The sequence below is a fragment of the Sarcophilus harrisii genome, chromosome 5, assembly GCF_902635505.1.
Source record: "Sarcophilus harrisii chromosome 5, mSarHar1.11, whole genome shotgun sequence".
Lineage (NCBI taxonomy): Eukaryota > Metazoa > Chordata > Mammalia > Dasyuromorphia > Dasyuridae > Sarcophilus > Sarcophilus harrisii.
The window spans coordinates 184,050,793-184,068,736 of NC_045430.1; the positions used below are offsets into that span (position 1 = coordinate 184,050,793).

Consider the following 17,944-nt stretch of genomic DNA (forward strand, 5'->3'; position numbering starts at 1 on the left):
TAGGAAAAATCGCAACCTAATGACTATAAAATAACCTTCAAGAGTCAATTGCCTATATAAGTAGTTCTAAACTGATTCTCAAAATCAGAACTGATTCTTCTCCCCACCTCAAAATCAAGTCTTCTTAACAAGTAAACTAATAGGGCTTTTCCTTTTTAATTTGCAAAAAGATTCACCAGTGATAGATGATTCCCTGTAGGAAAAATTCCTACAAGCAGTATCAGAGTTTAAATCTTATTTTCTTTTATGAGTTGCATTTTGAACCTCTTCTGTCAAAATCTATTTCAATCACTACCCTTACAAAAATTGGATCATTTTATCACTTTGAAAGAAACCATCTAAAAGCATACACATAATAAAATTAAAGGCCTTAAGTTTTTGAACAAAGTTCTTTTCAAAAGCCTATAAAATTGCTGTAAAAATCTGTTACTAATACCACGTGTGCAACCTTAACAAATTTTTTGCACTTTATTTTATAAAGCAAAGGAAAAATGAAACTGAAAAGTACCACCATCATCTTTCACATGAACAAAAATTTAAAATAAAATTTAATTTTTTAAAATTAAAAAAACACATTATTAAGTCTTATAAAATTAAAATGGGGATTTGCACACAAATTTTTTTCAAACATTATTGGGATTTCATAATTTTTACAATTTTAGAACGTTAAATAAACATTTTCCAGTACATGTTCTTCCTGGGTGGTAAAAAGCACTTGTCTAGAAGAAGAAATTCTTTGGGCAAATTATAAAGTGCATTTTACTTATGATATATGTAAGATACAGAAGAAATATACATGTAACCTAATCCCCTCTATTCATCAATCTTCAACCACTGAAGTTGGATCTTGTCACTTTACTCCCCAAAAGTCCAGAAGGAACTATTGATAAAAGCTAATTGAATAGTATGCAGTGTGAAATCAAATTTTTGGCTTGTGAAAAATCACTTCAATGATGAGAATGAATTTCAATAGCTTTAAACCAGTGTAACAAACATAGCTACATAAAAATGCATCCCTAAAAACAGTCCTGTGTGTTCAGGAAACACTCTCTCTTTGCTCATTTGAGCCTCACCACAATTCTGTTGGGCAGCTACTATATATCAGCACCAGATTAAAGATGAAGGTAAACTTGAGAAATTTAAGTGATCATTTAAGCCCATGAACACATAACTTTGTCAAAAGTTATAAACTCAGTGCCTTCTGAATGAATTCAGGACTCTTTCACTACCTGATGCTTTATTATACAATGATGCTTCTCATTCTTTTAAAACTGTCTTTTGGGAGGAGGCTGGAAGGGGCCTGGAGGATGAGGAATATGTCTTTAAACTAAATTACCTGTAATACCTGTCATTGCACTAAGATGCTATTCCTCACCAATAAGGATTTTTAAGATTATTTTCATATTAAAATTTTCCCATTCAATGAATATTTATTTTATACCAAAAGGTCTGTTTATTACTACCAGTACAACCATTCTAATTTGGTTCACATCCTTTTGAAATTGAAGGATATAAGGGAGCAATTTCATTTGTCACATCCTCCAAAGCTAGAGTTCTAGGCAGTATGGAAATTAAATTTTTTAAACTAGCCTACTTTAACTTACTTTAAAAGAAAGTTTCATGATAAACATAATCTATTCAACTCATGGACAGAACTACTAAGAATCCCTACAGTGACAGAACATGTCCCAATTGTTCAAAAACAAAGTGATAAATATGAAGCTGTAATGCTTTTAAATAAATTATATAACAAGTTTTAGAAATCTAATTTACTACTCCCTAACAAAATGAGATAGTACAATCCTTAGCTACACAAAACAAACCTACTTTAAAAGTAAAGTGCTAAAACTAAGAATTTACATATTTATGGGCAAGAAAAAAAATGGAAAATAATTTACCATTTAATTCTTAAAGAACTTATTTAATGAGGAATCAAAGAGAAGAGCCTTTTAAAAGAAAATGGTCAAATTATTGTGCACTTCTTGCCATACCAAAGTAGTATTCTGCTAGAAGAAACTACTTGAATTCCAGTCAAGCTTGACTAACATTTTAAAACCTGTCAGTGTATTTGGTTTGTTTAAAAATTGTAAAGCTTTTCCATTATACAATCAGGAAGAAACCAGATGCAAACAACATGTTTGACTTCCAATACTGATGATCAATTTTATTATCATGACCCTATCCCAACTAATCATTATTTAAAGGAATATAAGGATTTATCCCCTATTATAGTGGGGAGATAAGGATTTCTTCATTAACTTACATCAGTATTTTAATGATAAAGGATGGAGACAAAGTAGGAGCCTAAGGAGTTAAAAAAAAAAAAAAAAGATTAAGGAAAAGAATTAGCTAGTTTAACTTTTGATTTCATTTTTTGCCACAACTTCCAAAACTCAAAGTTTCAAAGAATAGTTTGTCCTTGTCTGCCTTTTAAACTAAATCCACACCAACATTACAAAGAGATCTGGGTGCAAACCAAACTTAGGAGGTGTTAGCTAGTAAGCTACTTTTGAAAGTAAAAGATATCCTAATTGATGGACTTCACATCTTGCAACCCATTTCCTAAATATAAAAGATCACATCACAGACTAATTTTGATTTTCTGTTCAGTATGATTATGCCAAACTCATCTAAAATGCAAAGTCCTTAAATTATTCTTTTATTTTCCATTTTCATTTTTTTAAAAGCACTTTTTACAGGAACGAATCAGACTCCCTACAATTTATGAGCCCTTTTCACTAAGTCAGTTTCACTGTCAGTGCCACCAACACCATGCATGGGTACAGTTTTATCATTTCTCTTAACCTAGTCTTAGTCAGGTTAAAAATAAACAAAATAAACAAATCTGTAAGATTATTTTTGAGGAAAAGTATTCTGTTCAGATAACTGCCATATTGGAAGTTTAAAAAAAGAAAAGACTTGTTATTAATTCCCCCAAAATACAACTATTAACCAATCTAAACTTAAATTACAGAGAAAATTTTCATACAAATACTAAGTGAACTAGATAAGTGACAAATCAAACCATATTTCCAGACACCAAGTCACCTAGTCAGCTGTCAATTATGGAAGGGAACAGAGGCATGGAAAAATACAAAGTTGTAACCCAAAAATCATTTATATTTAGCTTTGCAATGCTTATGTGTGCCAGTTATCTTCTTTTGAATCATTTGGGGTAATATTATGAATAATTTCCATAATCTGAGCATATACCAAAGTGGTTGAAGGAGAGGCAAATCAGAAGCAAACTGGATAGGATACCAGTCTAAACTGAAATTACCACAAACTGGTTAATAGCAACTAATACACATGTGGATAATTGAAAGTAAAATGAAAAAACTGCTTTACTAAATTTAAAATTTGAGGAATCTGCTCAAAATTTCCCAAAGTAGTACTTCTTGCTTACACTGTCATTCAAATCCCCAGTTCTTTTACTCTCTAAACGTTCCAGTAAGCATGGCCAAACACGGGGCATCTTCCCTTCAGGAACTAAAGATGTAAAGACTTTGACTACAGAAATAAAGGGAAATACAAGCAGCCTGGTTATGAGGAAAAGAGGCGGGGGAGGTGAATGAAAAGCAGCTTTAAGATAGTTAAGCAACTAGATGAAAATGAAATGAAGTGCTTAAAGGGCAGCATTGCCAGGAGTCCAAGACAGACTGTAAATGGGCAGCAGCAGCAGCAGCAGTTATCGCGGGGCAGGTGTACCGGTGGGTGGGCAGAAAGCAGCAGCTCCAGGGCGTCAGCACAAGGGGTAGTGGGTCCGTGTCCGGAGTGACGGCAATAGGGCAAATAACAAGTAGCAGCCCCGGCCGTGGAATAGATGTGCAGCAAGCCACGGGAGTGAGAGTGGAGGTGATGTTAGTTACAGGGATGGGGGCGCGAGGGCTCCGGGAAAGGGCTACCACCAGAGGCAGAGGGAATTGGGGGAAACATGCAGGATCAGCCCCTAGTCTCGTGTCCCGAAAAGAAGGTAGGGGGAAAGGGGGGGCGTGGGGGGAGGAGCTAAACAGGCTCCCCCGTGGAAGAAGCTTTCGAAGGAGGCTCCAGCTCGCCCCAGCCTCCTCCTCCTCCGGCTGCTGCCGCCGCTGCTGCCGCCGCCGCCTCGCTCCCTTTTCCTGGTGGCCGCTGCTGAACCGAAGCGAGAGGAAGAGAAGGAGGAGGAGGAAGACGAGGAGGAGGAGGAGGGTGAAGAAGAGGCAGGGGGTGGGGTATGTGTTGGGGGGTGGGGGGGCGGTGCGGCCTGCACAGTCCCCGCGAAGCCTCCGAGCTCTCGTAGCCGGCCAGCCTCCGGCTCCCCCTAAGCCCAGCCCCGCAGACACCCACCCGCCTTCCGCACCTCGCTTTCTCCTCCTCCCGAGCCCACGGGCTGGCGCGTCCTCGCAAGTGACTGCTGAGCGGCTGCCGGGGCAGGCCTCGTCGGGATAGGGCCGGATGGCTCCTCCAAGTCCGACCTTTATGGCTGAGAGGGGGACTCTCGGCTTTCCGTGGGTTCCACAGCCGGACGGGCCACCATCTTACATTAGGGTAAGACTGCTCCGGCCTCTCTTGCGCAGGCGCACACGGACCCAGCCGGGAAGAGGGGGAGGGGGAACCGCGGGAGGAGAAGGAGGTGGCTCCGACTCGTCTCGCTGCACGCTGGGAGTTGTAGTGCTTCCGAAGCAACCGCCCAATTGCAAGCCGGGAATTGAAGTTCTCCGTCCTTGCTCCTTTTCCTTCTTCTGAGGGAGAGCGGGCGGAGTGGTGGGCAGATCTCACGTGGCTTCCTAAACTGCTGACTTACCCCGGCCTTTCCCTCCCCTCCCCTCCCCTCCCCGCGAGCCTGGAGCGCTCCGGTGTCATTTGATTGTGGTTTTTCGTTACTGCTGTGGTTTTCCCCGTTTGCTGAAATGCAGCGATGAGGACTGTCGGCGGCATCGGGAGCAAGTCGCCAAGACCGGGAGAAGAGATCGCCTCCCCTGCTCGTGTACCCCAGAAAAGAGGATCACGGAGGGGAAACTGAGACTGGATAACCCAGCGTGAGGGGTGGGCTGAGGTGTCAGTCGCAGCTGAGCAGGATCACCGCTGAAGCAGCGTGTCTGCGCCCCGAGCGTGGGCGAATATAGAGTAACAGTTAAAAGATCTTTCCTTTTACTCCTAAACTAGGAGGCAAGGTTTCCTCACGGCTGAGTGATAGTGACAAAACGCAAAGTGTTCTTGTTCGGTTTTCCCGGAGCTTGCGGGAAAAGCTAGCTGCACATGCAAGAAAGTGTGAGCTGGTGTGCAAGCGCGCGAGAACTCGCTTTGCCAAGGGTGGGCTGGCTGACCAGACCGTGCTTCTGGTCAAACGACTGCCGCTTCACTCGTTGGCTCGTCTCTCCCCCTCGCCCCAAAATCTGCCCATGAAGCCGGGGGGAAAAAAAAAAGAAAAAAAAGAAAAAAAAAGAAAAAAAGTCTAGCCTGGTACAAGTCCTCAAGACTCAAAAAACGCCCGGTTCAGACGCCCCTACCGTTTGTGACTCTCAGCCCCCTAAAACGAAGCTTCGGCAGCTTCTTCTGCTTGCCCTTGTGATACCAGACATGGGTCCGGTGGGAAAGCTGTAGTTTCAAGTTCCAAAGCAGCTTCCGCCTTGGCAACTCGTGCCTGGCTCTCTCAGGCTCCCCCTTCTGTAAATAGAAGCGACGCTACTTTGACAGGTCCGCGGCTTGAAAGTGGCTTTGGCGGTGTTTTCTCTCTCCGGTCCTAACTATAAAGAGCCGCAGAATTAGAATTTCAGAAAGAGATGTTAGAATTGAATCCCACCCCTTCTCTTTACAGATGGCCAAACTGTGTCTCAATTACATCCTTCAAGAGCAAAGTATTTATTGTGTATCTAATTTATATTTTAATGTATTTAACATCTACTGGTCATCCTGCCATCTGGGGGAGGGGGTGGGGGGTAAGAGGTGAAAAATTGGAACAAGAGGTTTGGCAATTGTTAATGCTGTAAAGTTACCCATGCATATAACCTGTAAATAAAAGGCTATTAAATAAAAAAAAAATGAAAATGAAAAAAAAAAAGAGCCAAGTATTAGCATTGTTCTAAGAATAAATAAGGAAAAGTTCTCTGAAGAGTTAAAAAAAAAAAAAGCTTCCGTAAGAAGATATATAAAATGTAAGACATAATTAGTAGATGCACAATAAATGCTTATTGACTGATGCAATGTTTGGAAAGTACTTTGAAAAGTTTTTTTTTTTAATGTATATGCTAAAGTTGTGTATTATTAGTGGTTAATGTAGCAATTCCTTAATTACCACAAAGTGAATATCATGTTGAAAGAACATCCTCCTTTAACATTAAACCTATTTTCCTTGATGCTTCAATCAGTCTCTCAGTCGAGTAAGAGAAATGTCAGTAATATCTCCATCAGGTGAAATCCTGCTTACCCACCATCAGTTTGATAAACTGAATCAAGTGCTGAGGCTATTAAAAAAAAAAAAAAAAAAAAAATCCTTTCTTTCAACTTGCCTTCCTGATTTTCCCTGGCAAAAGTGAGCTTTGTCTAATTGGAATTCTCATGGCACTTTATATTTTATGCATTTTTACACTTTGCTTGGTTTTGCTGGGAGGGTTTTTTTCCTTCAAAATTTGTGCTTTTTTTGGTGGAAGAAATGCCATTGAGGATAGTTCCTCTGTCAATGAGAACAAATGTGAGTTAGCAGCTGTTCTGTTACTTAGACCCTTAAAAAGTTTCCTGGGGTCACTGTAAATTAAATATCTAGTCACAGGCTTGGTCTGGACTTGAATCCAGATCTTCCTGACTTCTATCCTGCCTCTCATGTATTATATGTATATTTTAAAAGTCTCTTTGTCCTCCAGGAGATTAAATTCTGTTTGGGGAAAATGAAAATTGGGTAAAGTACCAACAGGTACATGGTGTGTTTCATCTTTTTACAATACTATAAACCCTATCAAGAAATTTATGTACTCTACTCAAGGCCTACCACCTTGCTTTGTTCAAAAAAAGCACTCAGCAACATTTGTTGAATTGAAATTCTCTTTTCTTTTTTTTCTCTTTTCTCTTTCCTTTCCTCTTTCCAGATTCTATTTTCCTTTATTTTTCTCCTTCCCTACTTGTCTTAGTCCTGTCAATGGCAACCACAGGCAATGTTAGCTCTGCTTAAAAAAAAAAAAAAGCCAACAATACCCTATAAAGTCAAATTAAAAAAAAAAAGACCATCCATCTTAACAATGCAAAAACTGTGTTGTCCTTTCAGAGTTTTGTTTTGCTGACGTAGGTGCACAACAAATATTTATGCTACTCAAAGGAATGTACCACTAAAATAGGAAAGTACTCTGAGCCTCCTCCTGCTAGATCATAACAAGTGAGATTTGTCTTACTTATGACAGAATTAGCCATTTCAAAGGTTCCTTCTAGTTCTAAATACTATTGCTCTATGGATTGGAGGAGAATCATTGTGTAATGGAGCATGAAAGGAAATGCTGATATAGACAAGGAAGGAATCAGAAGGAGCAAATTGAGGTTAGGATCATTATTTTACATAGTTATTCCTAAGAGACCTTCAAAATTGGGGGAGAGGGGTTTATAGTATACATTAATTTTTTTAAATGGCAGAAGCATGCAAATATGAACTGGTTAGAACATATATTAATATTTATGAAATATTTCCTATTCGTCCAGACTTGAATATATGTTACTTTGACATAGGTTCTTTCCCTAGGACACAAATCATAACCAATCCCTGCCTGCCTTTTCTGTGTGAATCTTCTCCACATCTTCCATTCATGAAATAAACATGTTTAGCATTATTTAAAAACAAAAATCATGATAAAGACTAAAACATCTAATAAATTGTACTTTTAAACATAACTGCTTAATCACAGAATCAGAATAATCAGCCCGGAATGAAACTTAAGAAATCATCTAAATATCTAAATCAAAGGTTCTTACTTTAGGAGCTATGAACTGAGTTTTTAATACTTTGACAACTCTATTTCAATATAATTGGTTTCCTGTGTAATGTTATATGTTTTATTTTATTCATTTAAAAACATTACTCTGGCAGAGAACCATATTAACAAAAAGAAAAAAGAAAAAAGAAAAAAAAAAGGTTCAGAGCCCCTGGTGTAAATAATCAAGAACAGGTGTTATTTATTCTTTTGCTAATCTCCAGAAAGGAGTTTCAAGCCCATTTTAGAGTTTTGTCAGCCTTACAATAAAAATGTTCCTTTTAATAGTCACAAAAGTGCTTTTCCTTCACCCATTCTTTCTTTATTTGTTTGTTTTCTCCTTATTTGATCTTTCATATACATAGGAGAGGGGAGAAAAAACAACTCTGAGATCCCTTTTTACAATCCTGTCTTCCAGTTGTCTCTTTCTTCATAAAATGTTATCCAAGGTGATATTCTTATTGATGAAAATAAGAACTTAAGGTTTAAATGCAGCAAAAACCAACAGAATTTTTGGGCCCAATAAAACATAATCTCGTTGAGAAATAGGGATTGATTAATTTTTGTCTTTGTATCCCCAGTGCCTATCACAGTACCTTGCATATAGAAGGTACTCAAAGTTTGTTGAAACTAATGTCTTTTAAAACATATAATTAGCAAGACAAGTAGCTTCTGATACAGTACTTTTTACCACATAAATATAATCTTTATTCAAAACTGAGAAGTAGTCTGGTATGGTGAACAGAAACCACCTTCAGAGTTAGAAAAATTGTCATTCAAGTCTTATCTTTGACTCTAGGCAAATAGCTCACTTCTCAGTGTCCAAGGAGTTTCCTACATCAATGAAATCATAATTCCCACAAAAATCTTATAAATCAAATAATATCATTTAGGCAAATCAAGGAAGTTAATAAAATCAATGAAGGAATTTTCTTTACTAAGCATTATAGTCCTTAAGTGTTTATCACCATTGCTTTGATTTTTTTCTGCTATTGAATGAAATGGGATTAATGTCTTTATGTCTATGTATATGATATGCATATGACAGAACATCAGAGGTAATATCATAGGTCACCAATCCAAACTGTACCTGACTGCAAATTATTGAATCGACTCCCTAACAGGAGATCTCTTACTCATCATTTCTTCAATTAAAAGGAAGCCCATTTCCCCTCTGTTTTTTGGAGAATTCTAACTTAAGTTTATTGGTATCAACTATTTGTCTTCAACCTAATTCTGCTCTCTATGGCCAAGCCATTAAAATCCAATCCAAAATTTGTTGATAATTGACCAAATTACAGTATTATCTGCTTATGTAATTATTATTATGAATTTTTTTGGTGTTTACAATATTGAATATCAAATGAAAGGCAACTGAGTGGCACAGTGGATAAGAGTGCAGAATTTGAAGTCAGGAGACTCACCTTTCTGAATTTAAATTTGGCCTCAGATACTTATCTGCTATGTAACCCTGGGCAAGTCAGTATCATTTTCGTCAACTGTAAAATGAGCTGCAAAAAGAAATGGTAAATCACTTCACTGGAACTTCAAATGGGATAGCAACACAACTGAAAGATCTGAAAAACATCAAATGAAACAGTTTTCAGAGGTTAAATGCAATTCCTTTCCACTTCATGTACTTCTACCGGTATTAGGATACCTAAAGAACATCTTGTCTTCAATTAATACACTCATTTTAAAGATTTTTTAATAAGTATTTTATAGGTATTTAACAATTAGAAGATTTCTGTCAGGGTCATCATACCTTCATCTATAAAATTCTGTTACATTTGGGCAATTTGGGGATCACCTCTTCTGGAAGCTTTGAGTAGGATTTGAGAAGGACTTGAAAAAAATGAGGGAAATGATTATAATAATAAAAACTGAAAATAAAACACATGCCCAAGAATTAAGCATAAATTATAGTATTTGGCTGCAATGGAATATTACTGCACTATATTAAATGATAGATATAAAAAATTCAGAGAAAGGGGCAAAAACTTGGATGCAACAGATCCAAAAGTGCAATATTCACAATAGCTACAGTAATTCAAATAAGTCAACCAAAATTCTGATGAAATATAGCAGATTATATAGGCACTAGCAGAGTTAAAGCAGACATCTTTTGTGTTAACTAATGGTAAACTACAAAAGTAGAAAGAGTCATCTTGATATTAAATGACTTCTGAACCCTTTTCCTGGAACTTTGAGAATCAAATGAGGTTATCTTTGCAAAGCACTTAGCTTTGTGTGATACTTAGTGGTTAATAAAAATTTGTTCTCTCCTTCCCCTACCACTACCCAGAAACTGCTGGTACAGAAGAAGGAATTCTTTGGAATTTTTATTGAATGAAAGAAAAATGTAAACTACTTTTTTTGAAGTAAGGAAATTAGTTGGAAAAAAGAAGGTAGAAAAGAAGGACAAAAGGACAGCCAAGTGATAAGGCACATTCATTAATGGCTCACTTATATCAATGTGATTAATGAGTATAATAAGTGAGAATGAAAACAAACAATACCAGTCATTTAACCACTCCTAAAACATTTTGCCTTCAAAATGTATAAATTACTTCAGAGATGAGGGTGAATAATTTGCAGTTTTTTTTAGTGATTTTTGATTTATTTAAGGTACTAGACTGTGGATTTGGAGATTTGTTTCTAATAGATAAAAGTGTTCTTAAGTAGCTGTAGAATAGAGTTGTTAGTGAATAATGTCCAGCAAAAAAATAAGTGTTTAATAAATACTTTTTAAATATTATATTGTTAAACATCATATTCATTCATTCATTAGATAGAGATCTGGTCTCTGAAGCAGCTAGACCTAGAGTTTAAAACTCTCTTCTGATACATTTTTACTGTGTGGCCTTGGGAAAATCATTTAATCTATCCATGACATAGAGTTTAAGCCCATAAGACTAGGTACTGCAATCAGGAGAACCTTGTGGACAGTGACATAATCAACAAGATTATGTATTGATCAACTGCGATGGACTTAGCTCTTCTCAACAATTGTGTGATTCAAGTCAGTTCCAATAGATCTGGGATGAAAAATGCTACCTGCATCCAGAAAGAGAATATGGAGATATTTGTTTGTTTTCTTTCTCATGGTTATTTCCCTTTTGATTTGATTTTTCTTGCACAATATGACAAATATGGAAATGTGTTTAAAAGGCTTGCACATATTTAACCTATATCAGATTGCCTGCTGTCTTGGGGAGGGAGGAGGTAAGGGAAGGAGGAGAAAAATTTGGCATACAAAAAATGCATGTTGAAAACTCTTTTTGCATGTATTTGGAAAAATAAAATACAATTGATAATGAAAAAGAACACAAGAACATAAAGAACCAGAAAAACAAAAGAATAGGTGTTCATCTGCTATGATATTGGGAGCTGTATTCTTTCAGAAATTCCTTATACCAATGAAATCAGAGATTCATTGCAAAAATTGCTAAGAAATATTCATAAAATAATATATGCAAAATCTTGTTAAGTGCCAACTGAAAGGGAATGCTTTATCCTGGATGAAAGTGGACTTCTGATGACAAATCTACAAGTATAATATCTGCTGGATATATTGTCTCACAAAGGAGATAATACTCCAATACTCTCCTCCATTCCATCCTCACCCACAGAGTTCAGAAAAGTCACCTAGTAGAATGTTACTTTCCATATTTGTGGTTTGCCCTTCATCATCAATAAAGATATTTGCTTTAACTCTGATGTCATGGTTCCAGCATTGTCTGTTGTATTTATTATTGTTGCCTTTGTTATTGAAGTTATTATACATGTGGATGGATTGAATTCAATAGAACATTTATTATCTATATGCTGTACTATCGGGAGGGAAGGAATGGAATGAAAAAGGAGAATACAAAGACAAAAGTGAAAATTCTCTCCCTCAAAATGCTTACATTGTACTAGGACACAATAGGTATTTAGATAATGTAATCTGAGGTTGGAGAGAGCACTAACTATAGAAGGAATCCCTGAAATAAAGTCACCTTTCTTTAGCATTATTCCTTTCAGGAACTGGAATGCTTTTGTGTAAATATACAAGAATGAAAAAAAAATGTTCAGTTGCAGAAAAAATTAGAATCCAGTTTAACTCTATATAGCATAACATCAGAAGTTAGTTTAAAGCAACTGCAGATGCTTGTCCTAGAGAAAAGAGGAAAGTAATTAGGAAAGGAGACATATGAGAGTTCTCTTCTAGTATTTGAAAGACTGTCAAGTGTAAGAGAAATTAAACCTGTTCTTCTTTGCCAAAAGACAAAAACTAAGAGCAATGGGTGAAAGTTTCTGATAGGCAAATATAGTCATGATATAAGGGGAAACTCCTTAATAACTATCTACAAATGGAATGGACTGTCTTGGAAAATAGTGGTTCTCTCTTCAAAAGAGGTCTTCAAGCAACAGTTGAATGTAACCAGTTGTGTATATTTTCACATGCATTTGGACTTACTGGTCTCCTAGTTACTTTCCAATGAAGATTCTGTGACTTTGTGATACCTGTGAGGTGACAACCTTGGTATAAAAGAAAGTATATTGAATTTGCAATTAGAAAATCTGGGTTCAAATCGCAACTTTGCTATGTATTTTCTCTTTGAACTCAGTTTATTTCTAAAATAAGGGGATTAAATGAGAAAATCTCAAAAGTTTCTTTCTCCCCCCCAAAAAGAAAAAGTTTCTTCCACTTATCAACTATGATTTTATAATGTTAAATTATTTCACTACTCTAAGCATCAATTTCCTTTTCTGTGAAATATTGAGGTTAGATTAGGTAATTTCTAAATACCCTTCTGTCTCCAAATCCTTTGAACATTAGGCCACCCAAAGTGGCAAAGATTTTCTCTATCACCATGGACAGCACCTACTCCAAACTTCCATATAGTTTGTCTTTCTCTCATCCTTTACATTCAGTAAGCTGCTGAAGAGTTACCATAGTGGGTCAGACCTATGTACCATTCAGCTCCGAATTTTTCCCATGATAGAAGCTCCAAGGGAAATAAGAGGGCATGGTATTCCACCAACACCAATTTTACAAGACTAGGACCCAAATCTGGTTATTTGGGTATTATTGTTGATACTGCATTACTAAGAAGAATCTGTTATTATCCTTAGTAATGCAGTATCAATAACAGTCTATTACTTTACCTAAACCCTTAAAAATGATTTGCATTTCTTAGGCTCTTATCAATTTTTGAGATAGTCCCATAATTTGTCTACCTCCTTTATAATGCAATATTTCACTTTGTCATCTATAAGGGGAATAATGATAGCTCCTACCTCCCAGGATTGTTTTAAGAAAAATGAGATACTATTTGTAAAGTATTTTGCAAACTTCAAAGTATTGAATAAATGGCTAGCTATTAAAGCTATCCTTTATCCTAAACTTAACTTTCTCAACCTTCAAGAGGGTACTTCTAATTCTAGCCTAATATTGAACAAACAAGTCCATATTCATCTTTTTTATATTATTCTTTCTTTTTTTGTGGACTTCTGTGAAATCTGCTTTCAGCTTTCTAGCCTGAAGTTGTTTTTAATCTATTCTCAAATGGTAGTTGTTTCTTTCCTCCTTCCCCGTTTCCTTAATCAATTTATTTTCCCTTCTCTGGACTATCTTCAGCTCCATTATAACTTTCTTGAGGTGCAGTTGCACTGTGGTTTTGTATAAGAATATACAATATAATAGAACCACCTACACCCAGCAAAAGAACTCTGGGAAATGAGTGAGAACCACTACATAGCATTTCCAATCCCTCTGTTTTTGTACGCTTGCATTTTTGATTTCGTTCTCAGGTCAATTTTACCTTATTTCAAAGTCCAATTCTTCTTGTGCAGCAAAATAACTATATGGATATGTATACGTATATTGTATTTAACATATACTTTAACATATTTAATATGTATTGGTCTACCTGCCATCTGGGGGAGGAGATGGGGGGAAGGAGGGGAAAAATTGGAACAGAGGGTTTTGCAAGAGTCAGTGCTGAAAAATTATCCATGCATATATCTTGTAAATAAAAGGGTATTATAAAAAAAGAATATACAATATAGTTTTCAGATTCATTTCTAATAATCTCCTTGATGATGCTCAGTATTTTATAGAGTATGTAAAATCTGGAAAGTACCTTAAATATTACCCAGCAAGATGCTCTCATTTTAAAAGAAACATTATTGGAACTTTATCACATCAATGTTCATCAAGTTATACTTTTTGCAAGATGTTGTAGTATAGTAGAAAGAACAATAAGCTTGGAATTAGGAGAATTTCTCTCAAATCCCAGTTCTGTCAACTATCTGCATGATTTTGGATAAATCAATTAAATTTTCTGGACTTCAGTTTTCTCATCTGTAAAACTAGAAGGTTGGATTAGATGTTCCCTGGAGTTACTTTTAGCTCTAAATTTATGGTTCTGTGATCCCCGTGAATTTCTCTAGGGTTAACATTGATAGTCTGGATCCAGGACCCTGTAGGATTATTCAGGATATGCTATGCGTGACTCCCCCAGAATGATGTCTCAATTTATTTTATCCTTGATAAAAATCAAAATAGAAAGCCTTTTCTTTCCTTCTTTTCTGTGTTTCCAACAGTACAGGCCACTATGTACATGGGCACACCAGTGGTCCCAATAAAGCCCTAATGAGAGATGTGGAAATGTAGGAAATAAGAGTGGGAGTACAATAAATCTTGAATAACACAATTTAACATTCTAATTTCTTTCAACATGTAATCTGGGGTGGGGGTGGAGAGAGTCCATATCCTATTCTCTTGTGCTGGATGCCGACTATAATGGCTCAGACATCATCCTATAAATACAGCTCATATTATTTTTCATGAATTCATTACCTTGTATTTACTTCCAATGAAACCCAACTCATTTACCACTTTTCAGCCCACTCATAAAGCTTTGCTTTTCTGCAACATCACTTGAATCTATTCATTAATCTCTGTTCCTATAGATCCCTTTCTAGATCCTAATCATCATACATCTGGATTTCTCCTAAACTACTTTTTTGGTATCTCCCAAATACCAGTCTTTTTGTGATCCAATATGTTCTGTGAACTATTCTCTAAAGGCATTTCTGTACCCAGTGTGTTGGCCATGTTCCTCTTCTTCTCAAAGAGGTATTGAGTGAATCTGCTACTACAATTTACATAAGACAGTCTCTGTCTGCTTGAAATCTAATGGGAGAAGACAACACACAAAAGAAAACTTAAAAAGGAGGAGAGAAAATACCCAGGGAACATGGTAGAAGTCAAAAAAGTTATAAATGAGTACATAGCCAGGTAGAAAAGTGAGGTATGTCTTTTAGTCTTCCCTCCTTTAATAGTATTTGAGAAATACTTGGTTCCACTCTCCAATCAGAGGGGCAGATAATGCTGATGAGGTATGAGTATCAAGGCTGATGAGTATCAAATGCAAGATGACAAAATTTTCCAGTGGGCATAGTGGAGAAATCAAAGAAATCCAAAATGACTGTAGCAGAAGTAAAGAAGTCCAAAATGAATGCAGCTGGGTAGGAATGGGTGGGTGGGAACACATAGAGAGAGCGAAGAGATCTGAAACACTGGTAACCTCCTAATTGGTCTCCCTGCCTGTAGCCAACCTCCAACCATCTGCCAAATGAATATTCCTAAAGTATAGTTCTGATCATATCAATTTCCTCCTCTGGAAATTTCACTGGCTCCCTTAAGGATACTGCCTCAAGGATAAAGCACAAACTCTGATATACAAACATGACAGATCCAACTCCAACTAATCTTCCTAAATGATTTCATATTATTCCTCCACAAACATTTTGTGTTCCAGGCAAAGTGGAGTTCAATGCAGTAACTACCTGTTGTTCTTCTTCCATGACATCCCACTCACACCTTCTCTGTGTGTCTTTGCAAAGACTTATATGTTTTCCCTCCTCATCTTTGCTTGAAATTCTTAGTAACCTTGAAAGCTCAGTTCAGGGGCTGATCATCTCTTAATTACAGTTTTTCCTTATTCCAATAATTGTCAGTGCTACCCCTTCCCCACCCCCCAAATTACTCTGATTTTACTTTGTTAATGTGTCTCATATTTTCTATTTGAGTACATGTGCCCCAATAGAATATAAACTCCTCAAGGACAGGAACTGTTTTGTTTTAATCTTTGAATTCCCAACATTTACCACAGTACTTGAAATATAATGGGTATTTAATAAATCCTCAAGGAATTGCAACTTTGATAATAGATCTTGGAAAAATCATCTACTAATAAATAATTTGGTTTCTAGCTCACAAAATACCCTAATTTCTAACCTGGAATTTATTTCTATAGGAATATTCAGGGAAACAAAAGACCGATTTCATTTTTACTGTCTTGGGAAAATGTAATCTGTTTCTTGAAGGACCTATGCCAGATCTCCTGAATAGATATCTACTTTCTTCTCAATGCCAATCTTTGTTCTATTTGACTGGTACCTCTGTGGCCAGAGGAATATTATTTCAGGTGACTAGGCAAAGATAAAGTAAGGTAAAACTCCCATTCACTAGGCTGGAACCCTCCAACATATCAGTGCAATTAAGTAGATGGATGCAGATGAGAAATAAGTATGACTCAGGAGGAGAAACTGTGAGAGGCACATTTACTCAAATGCAAGAGGATGGAGTATAAAAGAAATGTAATAAATATGAACTATGAAATATAAGAATATATATAAGGAAATATGACTAACAGAACAAAAAAAGGTTGAAATGGATGGGGAAAATTCATAAGAATAGTATTGTAGAGAGAGGGAAAGAGAAGATCCTGGTAAGTGCTAAAGTATTTCAATCAGGTTACTAATCAGGGACATTTGGAGTTTAATACTGTCAGGAGTTAGTGGAGGAAATTGAGGTATTCCCTATCATAGTAACTGAAAGTTCCAATATTGGTGGTCTTCAACAAATTTTAGTTAACATCAAAGCTGAGAATTTCAGGATCCTATTTAGTCAAATGGATAGAGCAAAGGAATACCTTATTCTTTTTATTACTCATTATTATTATTATTTGATTTGTTGTTATTTACGTATTATTTACCCAAAGCAATAAATATAGACTGGGTATTTGATAAACCAGTTCCCTATCATAATATCTTGAAAACATATTTTCTCTCTTTCTCCCTTTCTTACTTAAGAAGAACTTATGAAAAGTTCAATGTAATGATTGTTTATCCTTTGGCTTTGATGCTAGAACTTCCTTTGGGGAAGTAATATAGTTAAAAATGAGAGAAAACTTAAAAGATTAAGTAATAATAATAATATAACTTATATAGCCCAGTTCCCCCTCCCTTCAGGCTCTGATGTGGGTTTACATGAACTGAGTTCAATGTTGGCAGTTAATATCTAAAATAATATTTTTTGGCACATCCTCTCAATCAGTCTTTTTTGCCTGTTTTGTCCTCGAACCCAGAGTTTTCTCTGGGAAATCTTGAATATGGTTAAAAATATAATGTAATGAGGCTTTGATGTATTCCTAGACCAACTAAGATGGTGTCATCAACTTAGAAGATGTTAAAGGTCCTAATTTTGGGAAATTAGAAGAAAGGAATATAAGGACATATTAAGCATTAGATTGTTATATGTCTGGAAACAAGTCTTTTTCATTAATGATATGACTGGAACTGTTTGCCTCTTTAAAATGGCCTGGTTAAGCATAACTAGAAACTTCTTACTGTATTCTAGTCCAGGGATGAAGAACTACTTCATATACCTTGTAGTAAAAATCCTTGGCTCTAATTCCTTCCTCTAGAAGGGAGCTCACTTTGTCTTTATGTGTTTATGTATGTGTAGGTGATACAATGCCTAGACTCTGGAAGACAAATCTTCCTGAGTTCAAATCTGACCTCAGATACTATCCTAGCTACGTGATCTGGGCAAATTATTTAACTCTGTTTAACTCAGTTTCTTCATTTGTAAAATGGCAAATAGCCATTTTTACCAAGAAAACCCCAAATGGGATCACAAAGAATTGGACATGGACAAACAAATACATGTACAT

General features: G+C 36.3%; 1 protein-coding gene across 1 annotated transcript; it reads right to left on the reverse strand.

Moving 5' to 3' along the window:
• Nucleotides 1–639: 639 nt before the first annotated feature.
• LOC116419393 (uncharacterized protein C6orf132-like) lies at nucleotides 640–4,981 on the reverse strand. The gene is given in 3 exon segments (XM_031939121.1): nucleotides 640–4,545; nucleotides 4,547–4,780; nucleotides 4,783–4,981. Coding segments are annotated over 3 exon segments (909 nt in total). The 5' UTR covers nucleotides 4,918–4,981; the 3' UTR covers nucleotides 640–4,005.
• Between the last annotated feature and the right edge of the window lie 12,963 nt (nucleotides 4,982–17,944).